The sequence below is a fragment of the Aphidius gifuensis genome, linkage group LG2, assembly GCF_014905175.1.
Source record: "Aphidius gifuensis isolate YNYX2018 linkage group LG2, ASM1490517v1, whole genome shotgun sequence".
In the NCBI taxonomy this organism is placed as follows: domain Eukaryota; kingdom Metazoa; phylum Arthropoda; class Insecta; order Hymenoptera; family Braconidae; genus Aphidius; species Aphidius gifuensis.
In genome coordinates, this window is record NC_057789.1 from 4559065 (window position 1) to 4570764 (window position 11700).

At 27.0% G+C, this 11700-nt stretch overlaps 1 protein-coding gene across 1 annotated transcript; it reads left to right on the forward strand.

Moving 5' to 3' along the window:
- The first annotated feature begins 964 nt into the window (after nt 1-964).
- Nucleotides 965-7236, forward strand: LOC122848520. The gene is made up of 2 exons (XM_044146635.1): nt 965-1709; nt 6270-7236. The coding sequence occupies exons 1-2, from the start codon at nt 1424-1426 to the stop codon at nt 6365-6367; spliced, it is 384 nt and encodes a 127-aa protein (XP_044002570.1). The 5' UTR covers nt 965-1423; the 3' UTR covers nt 6368-7236.
- The last annotated feature ends 4464 nt before the right edge of the window (nt 7237-11700 follow it).

Sequence of the window (11700 nt, forward strand, 5' to 3'; positions counted from 1 at the left end):
GATAAGATAATTTATAAATATTAAATATTGAAACGCAGTAAAAAGTGCATAAGTATGTGTGTGTGCATGATATCCCGCCGAAAATTTCGTCTTATGAGCCAATCGATGTTTACGATTGGTAGATATTCTGGTTTTTACCGCGCTTAGTAACCGTCCACGCAAGACTTTCCATTTATTATTATATTACTGTGTGTATAGCAAGTAAAAATTCTCCAACACACACACGAAAAGAAAAAAAAAAAAAAAGCCAAAATGATAATACATATATATAAAATATATATATGACACGTGATTCTTTCCCGCCTTTTTTTATTTTATCTTATTCTGTCTTTATCAAATGATCTACTAAAGGTTGTTTCTCTGTAAGCTCGATCTCTGTTCTCTTGACTTTTTAGGCCTTAAATATTTAATATATATAAAAATAGAGTCTTGAAAGACGGTTGAAGATTTTATGATATATAACTCTCATGAAATAAAGAAAAATGTGAAAGGACGAAAAACCAATGAAGTTTTATGGCGCGAGATTTTATTTTTTTTTTCTATTTCTTTGTCTCATAGGCAAAAGGCGCACGCCAGCTCTTGCTTCTTTATCTTTTTTAGTTTTTTTTTTTTTTCTCCTATATTGGATAGTTTCGTCAGCATTATCACAGTCTTTCATTCTGTCTCTTTTAATATTTATTTCTCTGTCTTGTATCTTCTTCTCCTATCTCCCCACTTGGGCTACATCGGTGAGCCAAAAAACTGGTAGGGGATACACAACACTCATGATACCCATGATGATGGTGCATACATTTACTAATTCACTGCAGGTATATGTATATACACACAGGTAATACATATACCTGGTTTTGAAAAATCACTTAGCATAATCCGTTGGAGTCCCCGGTTAGTAATATGTACATATATAAAAAGCGCCAGAATGCCCGCCATTTATACTGCGCATATTCATTGCGCTCCAATGAAATTTATAAAACTATCCATTTTTAAAAATAAAATATGGTGGGGATAACCTCGTGTATGAATATTTCGAGTAGAGGGAATATAAAGGTATAATCTGGCAAGTCGAGAGTGTTCTTCATGTCTCAGGAACATTCAGACTGATTCAGACCGAGTTTGACCGTCTTATAGTCAAGAAACAAGTTAAAAAATTCAAGTTTTTTATTATAACAACTTGTTGATAATTAAAAATTGAATTAAAATTTATATGTGAATAAAAATATAATATTAAATAAATTCTAAACAAATTTAGTGAATTATTTTTTGAATTAAACAATATTACTTACTCAATTTAATAAACGTCGTATAATTAACATTATTAATTTTTTTTTTTTGTGAAATTAAAATTTAATAATTATTGTGTTGATAAAAGTTTACGTTTGTTTTGTTTTTTTTTAAATTATAAAAAATTGAGGAGTTTAAAAAAATGCTAGCAGCCTCATACTGTCGTGAGGTACATTTTGGCAACATGTTGTCACCGAGAATGCAATCTCATGTGCCACGTTGTCTGTTTGGTCCACCAAATCCAAAAGATACTATTGAATTATTAAAAGATACACTTGATATGGAGCGAAAAAAATTTACAAAAAGATGGGGAATTGATCCATGCAATGAGGACAAGGAAAATTTTCAAATTAAAGTTGATAGAAATGAAACGAGGTCACCAAGAAAATCTAGGACTTCACCATATTCCCGTCAAACAAGCATTCATGGTAAGCATTTTTTTTTATTACCATTAAAATTACACAACTTAATTGTATGCTTTTAATATTAAAAATATAATTTATTTATTTAATTTTCTAAAAAATTTATAAAATTGCTTTTCATGCGAAAATTAATATTTAGTCCAAGAATAAAGCAATAAATGTTTTAAAATTTAAAAAAAAAATATTTTTTTTTTTAATTAATAAAACATTGAATGAGGAAAAAAAAAAAAAAAATTATGAAAAAAAAAAAAAAGCGCCAAGTATAGAATTAGTGACGCGAGAACGGCGTCATTGTGTACAGTCAGAATAACTTTTGGCGGGAAAACTATTTCGTGTCGTCGTGGCCCGTCGGAGTACCACATTGCACCATTCACGTTACATTTTATTTGTATACATTTGTATTGTAATAACAAATATAATGTATATATTTTTTTTTGTGTGTAACAGTGGCTAGAAAAGAAAAAAAAAATAAAACGAAAATAAGCTTGGGCGCGTGGCTGAAACCCGTTCTAGTCTTAGATATATTTTTTCGCCTATGTGTAGACCCTTTTTATTATTCTCTGCTTTTCTTAACATTTACAAACTTCCCCTCCTTTTTCTAGTTGTGGCTTCTAGTTTTACGCTATACTATTATTTTTTTTTTATCTCTACATTAATAAAACGCAAATGAAAAAATAAAAATATACATTTTATGTACGAGCTTTTATCATTTTTGTATTTCCTTTGATTAAATTAATTTTATATATTTTTATTTTCTACCCTATAATGATAATAATAAAATTTTAAAATACAATAAAAGTCTAGACTATAGTTTTGATAAATCTTGAGATCTTTGGAGCTTATGTAATTTTAAAATAATAATGGCCTCAGTTACTCCGATAAGATAATTTTTTTTTAAAGTAGTTTTCATTGAAGACCTCGTTTTTTTTTTTTTATTGTTATAAGGAACAGTTATCTGTAAAATTTATTATTTTATTTATTAAGTGATTGTGTATCTATTCTATCTAAAAAAAAAAAAAAAAAATCTACCGCTTGTAGATTTGTATATTCAAGTTTGAACTTGTTTCAGTGAATCACAGTTAAATGACTCATGCTGATGAGCCACCACGAAAATAATTTCTGAACCAATCATACAGGCATTTATACAGAAAAAAAAAAAAAAAAAAACCTCCTGACTCATGTCCTTGTCTTGTCCACTTTCTCTTTATTTTTTTGTACCCCTAATATTTGTTCAATATTTTTTCGTGGCTATCGTAAAGCATAATAAATAATTGCTTTTATGTATACATTATAACAACCATCTAAAATATATTATTTTAAAATAAAGAGAAAAAAAAAAGTTCAAGTCTATCTTGACCCAAGTGATAATAATCTTTTAGTCTTATCGAGTATGTAATCGCTGGTAAATATGTAAAAAGGATCGTGTTTATTTTGAAATTAAAACAACAAAAAAAATGCTTGACAAAATATGGCTAGCTGATTGAGAAAAAAAAAATACATGATCTTCCATTATTTAATATGAAAAATCCTATCATTAAAATCTTAAATAATTTTTGTAGTAATTTTTAAAAGCCGGAAATACATAATGCACGCAAACAGACAATCTTCATATATTTACACAAAGTTACAAGTATTATCTTGCCAAAGAATTAAAAAAAGTCAACAAATATTGTAAGAAAAAGATTATCCTTCGACAAGAAATAAAATAAAATTTCCAGAAACATATATAATTAAATAAAAAAAAAAATATAAAAACTCATCAGTGAGCTGTGCAGCTAGAAAATATATTAATTAAAAATTTACAATAATATTTTGCCCTGATATTTTCAGCCTGCACCCTTATTTTGCGACACCTGTTTTTTCAGCATTATTCGTATCGTACACGGTCGAGGTCTTGGGTAAGGTTTTTTCCCACGATTAAATTGCCAACACACGCAATTTTTATATATACAAATACATTATCCCGCATACTTGTGCGTTTATGTACATATTAATATATATACCACAGTGGCAAAAGTAGTCCTCGGAAGGTCGACCTCACGCACCTGTTAACTTCTCAATTCAAAAAAGACACACATGACTCTTGATTTCTCTTGATGGGGTCTGATATAAGACTTTTTTTTTTTTTCTTCATTATAATGTGATCATTGCACTTGATTACCAAAAATTCATCAAATTAAATAATAATTTTTAGTAATTAAATTTTTAAAATCCATTTTAAATTGGTAACAATTATAATTTAAAAAAAATAAAATAAACCGTTAATAATACTAGTCGCAATTCCATTAACCCAAGTTACAAAATTAAAATATTATCTTTATTTTTTTTTTTTGTATAGTCTAGTCTAGAATATGTCTGTTGAGTTTAATTTTTATTTTAAAAAAATATATAATAAATTAACTGACAAGGTCTGATGAATATAGTCTGTTAAAAATTTGCGCCAACACTTTTTTTTTTTCTTTTTCTTTTTCTTGTTTTGAAAAAAAATAGAATAAAAAAAAAAAAAACCATTGTTGTCAATCCAGACGTAACACAATCTCAACGGACTTTCATTTATTCTTACTCACATTTATTATGCGATGTGCGGTCATCGACCGGAGCAACAGTTGCTTAAGAATCACTTTTTCAAACACCATTTTACACATATATTCTATTTTATTTTTAATACGTATTTCTAAGGAAATATATATTTATGCATCTGCATTTGATCCTAGGGTGACATCGTAAAAATCGTCAAGTATTTCTTTACTACTTTGGGAGTCGTGAGAAGATCTTTTGATCAAAGAAAGAAAAATAAAAAGAGAAAGAAGCCAACTAAGAAAAACCAAGGGTCGAGTCTTTTCCATGACTTATTTTATTTTTCATTGGGGACTATCGTTAGTTATTATAGTTATTACTACCATAAAAAAAAAAACGAGGGGATGTGTAGTATGGTATAGTGATTTTTACCTGTTTGATGTTGATGGTACCAAGTTGTTTATGATGGAAAAAAAAAGGTGAATAAACCTTTGTCCAGCCTAAATTCTTCTATCAATTTCTGGGATAAATATTTTTTAAACTGACGGAATCAAGATTTTATCCTGCATTGGAATTCAACATCTTTGAAGTTCAAAAACTTTGAACTTCTTTCCCACCCTCACAGAGTCAAAAAGAAAAATTTATTTTTCATAAATTTTAAAAACTCAAAAGTAAAATAAAATATATCAAAAATTGTTTTTAAAAATTTACAAAACTTAGTGTTTATTATAGTTTAAAAAAAAAAAACATCTTGAGATTCTATTGTACGTTTTTTAATACTCAAAAAAAAAAAAAAATCATTTGAAAATAAAAAAAATAAAAATAACAAAAAAATTGTTAGATGAGATTCGCTTTTTTGGTCGAATGAATTTATATACTCGTTTTTTTTTTTTGGGATATGTGTGATTCAGGTATATTACTCTTGGACCACAACGAGATAGACAAAAACCAGATGTTACTAGTTGAGTAATGGTGAAAAGAATAACAGCCCATCAGACGAGAAATTATTTTAACAAGAATTTCGAATTTATTGCCATATGGCTAAGCGTGGGTGAAAAATATAATATCTATATGAAACCAGAAGCTTTTTCCATTTTGCAACATATGGTGACTATGCTAAAAAATAAGAAAAAAAAAACTTCTCATTTCTCTATAGATTACTTTTTAAATATCTACAAAATTTCTATCAAATGATAAATAATAATAATCAAATAAAAAAAAAATGTACAGTATTTCTTTTTTTTTGATAAAAATAAATATTTTTTTTATGGAAAAAAATCAAGGATCTGATTTCGTGGGCGGTTTTAGTAAATATAAATTTACATCACCTGTTTTATATTATACATATAAAGAACTTGATAAAAAGCAAATATAAAAATGCTCTGTATTCATGTGAATATGTGTGCATGTTCGCGTGAGGTGACAAACAGAAGGGGGCAATTTAAGGGGGTCGAGAAAGAGATGATGCTCAAGGGGCACTATATATAAGAAAAGAAATGGAAAAAAAAAAAAAAAAAACATTAAAAACTCAGGTGCTACCTGACCAAAGTAGGGTAGTGCATGCATCTTTTTGACGAGGGGAAAGATCCCCAATAGATCCCCTCGAAGACGTTTTGTGGTGCTTTGCTTTTGTGCTGTCGAAATAAACCTCGTGTGTGTATATATATAGTTTTCGTCAATTCCCCTTCTTTCAATTCAAGCAAGGTACCTTTCGCTGTGTGTAAGGTTTTTTATTTTTTTACAGGTACAAATGCCAATAATGTCCCAAGTTCTTTCATTCGGTCATGCGAGGGTGGAGTCTTAATAAAAAAAAATAATATAAATAAAAAAAAGCAGCTCTATTTTCGTCTATTGTGTGTTTTTTTTTCTTTTTTTTTCGCAAAGATTAAATTGATTGTTGCAGATTTTTCTTAAATAAAACTGGCATGTGTCTCTTTAAAAATATATATTTAGATTATATTTTTTTTCTTCTCCTTTTTTTTTAGGAGTTATTGTGCTTAGCCAAACATGAGAGTAAAGTTTTTTTTTTTTCGTTTTTCTTTGTTACAGAATACTGGAGATCCAGAAAAAACAGCGATACAAACAAAAAGACTGTATCATCTGTGGATTCTTCAAAGAAACAACAAGACATACAGACAGGAAACTAAATTGCAATTGAGAAGAAATAAAAAATAATAAATAAATAAAAAATTACTATTAAAGACGAAAAAAAAATGGACATGAATTTTCGTCAGTGATCGAAGAAAAAAAAAAATACAATTTTTATTATTTATATATTATTATTTTTTATAGTTGAAAGATGCATTAGACATGCCAATAGATCATAAGATAATTGTATGCTAATTTTTTTTCTTATTATTTTAATTTTACATATATATATTTTTATTTTTTTTCTATTATTGTAAATAATAATTTGCTGGTGATTAGTTGATTTAAACTATTAACTTGATAATTATTATTTCTTTTAAAATTATAATTAACGATGATAAAAAAATAAATTTTATGTATATATATATATATTTAATTTCGATATTAACAAGACAATGAAAAATTTCTTTTGTTAATATCGAAATAATATAACTTAATTAAATATTTTCTATATAATTATTATTTTATAATTTTTCACACAATTTATTTTATCAATTAAAAATTAAGTCACAATTTTTTTCTTTATTTTAAATAATATTAATTATATTATTTGATAAACGAGAGAGAGCCATCGGAAGCCTGAAACGATTGATTCTTACTTGTGATGATCAATAATGCAGCGCCTCCAAAGACTAATTAACACGATTGATAAAACATTGTCATCAATATTAATAATAATAATCAAACGGGTACTATATTTGTACGTTTATTTTTTTGCATTTTTATTATTAATAATGTTGTAGTTTTTTTATTATTATTATTGAAAAAAATATTGTTTATAGAATTAAATCGAATCTAGTCAACGAGTAGTGTAAGACTTGGTAAATTAAATAAACTATTAAAAACAATTATTTCTTCGAAAAATAATTCAAGCTGTTGTTGTTATTTTTTATATTATCCTGTCTATAATATCCTGATTAGTTTTTATTATTTTTTAAACAGCTATTGATTGAAATTGATGAGAAAAAAAAAAATTAGTTTCATCAGTTTAATGGCAGTTTATGATGTCAACACTTGAGTCTCATCAAAATTTATTAATTCATTATTACTTCACTATGGGAGGTATTTATTTTCCATAAATGAAACTTGACTTGAAAAAATATTTATATAAAGATCTTTAAATGTTTTATAATATTGTTATTATGGTTTTTGTATTTTTTCATGTGGCTCAAGTTAAAAAATTGATGAATTTAATACATGCAGTGATCTTCAATTTCATTTGATTTGAAATTTAAAAATAAAATTATATATATTTGACGCCCCTTTTTATGTTAACCATACAATTTACAATTTATAATTGACTCCATGGATAATACAACTGCTCTACAATAAATTACCATGGAACTTTGATGGACACAATTTCAATTTTGGGTTTTCAATTTCAAGGCTAAATTAATTTTATTATATTCATAGAAATTCTTTTAAAACTAATTCAAAAACTTGTTGTCATAAATATTAATATCAAAATAAAAAATATAATTTATTTTTATCAATATAAAAATATTATCATTAGTATTTATCTTTCGCAGAAAAAAAAAAAAAAAAAGAAGCCCAAGTTAATTTATTAAAAAAAAAAAAAAATAAACATAAAAGTATATATAAAAATAAATATTTATCTTGCAAAATAAATTATTCGTAAAAAATTATGTGATTAGCAAATGAGTTTTTAAAATATATAAAAAAAAAAAAATTCATTGGGCCGTAAATATATATATATAAATTGACAAATGTTGGTAGTTAATAATTATACGTAGGTGACAGCAGTAGCTTATCATTATCATAGATCAGTTGCTGGCACGAGTTGTCCATCTATCGACCAAGTTAATCATGAATGTGTATATACTGTGTATGTTTATTATATATTTACATTAGCCGCAAAAACGTCGGCACGCGCAATGTTCAAAATTGTCCGCATTATATAATATTTGTGCGTGAGTATTGTAAATTAGGCAGCTGATGACCGGATGAGGATACGACACATTGGATAGATCACGGGGGTATATACATATATACATATGTGCAATGTATTTTATAACGTACCAATCCACCTGGATGTATGATATGTTCATGGGGGTCGTTGTTGTTGGTGGATCCAAGTGTGCGTGTGTTCTATGTGTTACGAGATCAGTATATATATATGAGGTTGGCATGAACATCCGCACGCCCACAATCACTCTGTTATACCTGGGGGTTATACATATATATATTTAATATATCACCTACTCCATAGATGTGTTGGTGAGGTTATAATGTTGATTTGTTCGATTGCTGAATGACTGAAATTAAACATGGGGGTATCTTTGCAAGCGGTATGTTTAATTATAATGCGGTGATGCACCACAGGCTGACATCCAACCTGGGATCATTTCTTTTTTTTTTTTTTCAAAAGCAGATGTGGCATTTATTATCGTGTAGCCAGCTAATGCTTGTCATCCCCTATATTTTAGTTTTTAAAATTTTATTTTTGATATAATGACAACTAATTTTTAAATTACCACAATACATGGGTAAATGAACTGATAGTAATATGACTTTTTATATTTTAAAATTAGATTTAAATTTAATATTTTGAACAATTTTTTTAAATGAATTTTGAATGAAATTAAAAATGCCAAATTGAAAGAGCATCAACAAAAGAATTGAAGAGATTATTTTGTTTTTGTTTTAGAAAGATTGACCTTTGGTAAATTAAATTGGACCTTGAATTTTTTAACTATACAGAGTAAACCTGCAATTTAAATTTGAGAAAAAATCATTTAAAGAAAAAAAAAAATTTATTCTTTTAACATATATATATGAATTGAGTAGTTTTTTATGATATTTTTTGAGTCAACCATTAGCATCGCGTAAAACTCTGTTGCTGATTGTTTATCGTTTTATTTATGAAGAGCCATAAAATTGCAATGATTTACGAACAAGATGACAATTACGGACCATCTTGGGAGACTAGCCCTTAAGTCTTAAACTGGCTTTTAAAACCCAACGGCTCATTTTGTCTGTTATATATATATTTTTTTTTTTCTTCAAAGTCTCTCATCAAAGTTTCTTTTGCCATTGTTAATCGTGTCCTTTTTGTTCAAACGAAACCACACATTGTATATAAAGATCCTAAAATAGCACTTGGCTTTATCATTATTTAAAATTGTATTCATCAAAAAAAAAAAAAAAAAAAAACCATAAATATACAGTATAATTGAATGAAAAAAAAAATCTCCAAGTATATATTTTTGTTTTCAACTTAAAAAAAAAATTGTTGCAAAACTTGATATCATTTTTTTATATACAACTATTAATTTTAAAAAAATATATAAAAAATTAAAAAATCAATAAAAAAAAATATGCAATAAATTAATATAATAACTATACAACTGGGAGTAATAAAAATTAATATAAATTGCCTGTTTTTACGCGTAATTTAAAAAGCCAAATCTCTCATGGGATCATACAAATGTCCATGAGACAAAGTGTGGCCAACTGTCGGACGTCTCCTCCAAAGAACTTTCAAAAGAAGAAGCACCAAAAAAAAAAAAGTATAAATAATAAAGCAGCTAAAAGAAAAAAAAAAAAATATATTCGACGTGAGGATAAGAATAAATAAAAAAAAAAAAAAATGAAATCGCTAAAGCCGTAACTCAGGTCGTGGTGCGATAAATAACAGTGCGGAACACGAGTAGCAAAAAAAAAAAAGCCTCGTGTTGTATGTATTCAAAAACACAGGCAGGTAAAAATAATAAAAAAAAAAAAGGTATATATAAAAAATATATAAGTATAAACTACTGTATACACAATGGTATTATCAGAGCAGTCTAATGAACTCGTTCAACTGCATTTATCTTGTCAAGCTTTAATCCACAATCGTCCATTTGACTTTTCCGGTTTAATACTTTTTATTTTTTCGTACAACTTGACAATGTATATATTTTTTTTTCTTTATCATTTATTTATATTCTACAAAGGTATAGTCTATCATAGACGTCGTGACATGGATTCACAAAAAAACCCTCTTGCTCAATAAATATGCAAATAATGAGGGTATAGGGTCGCACACACGCCAGTTAAATAAAAGGGGTTTCAGAATTATTTTACCTTTTACCTGGGATAGCCATCAGCATTTCAATAAGGCCCATTCATGACATATCATTACGATTTACGCGTGCCTATTTTTTTATTATTTTATTTACAAAAAAATTATTTTCATTTGGGACAGCTTAATCTCTCGAGGCTTTGCTTGATTCTTCATTTTTTGTTGTCTATTTAAACGTGTTTTAAAATATATTTTTATATAAATTTTTCATCAACAGGTGTTGTGTCGTTTAATTAATTAATTATTGATGAAATCGATAAGGAGTATCTCGGGATAAAATTATATAGTTTTATTCTGAATAATTAACGAATTGAATTTCACACGAATGTGGAGGTATATAGTCGTTGGTCAAGGCCGATTAAATTACAACCAGAGAGGACATAGGAGATGGCCACACCAGAAACGAAATATCCCAAGTGTGTTTGGGGTTGGAGTACATTTACCCATTCGGGCATGTCCCACGGGGCTATTTCACGTTAAACAACAAAGATCTTTGGACCAAGACCACCGCAAAATGTTAATAAAACAAAATAATAATAATAAAAATTTTCGTTGTTCCCGCAAATAAAAATTCGGGACTGTTGCAAATTTTTTTTTTTTTTTTCAGGTTAAAAATATATTAAACAGAGAACAAAACTCACCGACATCCGCTTGGTTTTATAAATAAAATTATTTTCAATGAGAAAGCTTGCAAGCTCTTGCAGTACTCAAATCTGTAAAAAATAAAAAATAAACAAAAATAAATAAAAGTATATATAAGAATAATAAAGAGGGAAAAAAAATCCTCAAAATTGGTTTTAAATCTGGATTACAAGAATTTTTGATTCACGAAGACCGTTGAACATTTCCGGACTTGGTTTGCACCTGCAGCCTTTGAGACAGAATAAAGAGAAAAAAAAAATAAATTTAAAAAAAAGTGGCTGCATTAGTTTCAAGTGCAGAAAATAAAAAAAAAATTATATTTAAATGGGCAAAAAAATAAGAAGAAGAAATGAGTGTAAAAGAAATTTGTTAAAGAACAAAAGATTTTATTTTTAAAAATTTATTTTACATTAGAATAAGCAATAATATAAATTGCCAAATAAATTTTGGATTGGCTTTAATAATAATTTGGCTGGTTTTAAATTTATTTTCTTTTATTAATATTTATTGAAAAAGTATTTTAAAGAGGATTTAAAAAATTATTATTATTTCTTAAACGATAATTAGACAAATCTCGTTGATCTGTTTGAATAAACGGATGCCTCA

Coding starts and splice junctions, on each gene's coding strand:
- LOC122848520 (XM_044146635.1), top strand. CDS start 1,424: ATGCTAGCAGCCTCATACTGTCGTGAGGTACATTTTGGCAACATGTTG. Junction 1,710..6,269: donor CCGTCAAACAAGCATTCATG/GTAAGCATTTTT, acceptor TCTTTGTTACAG/AATACTGGAGATCCAGAAAA.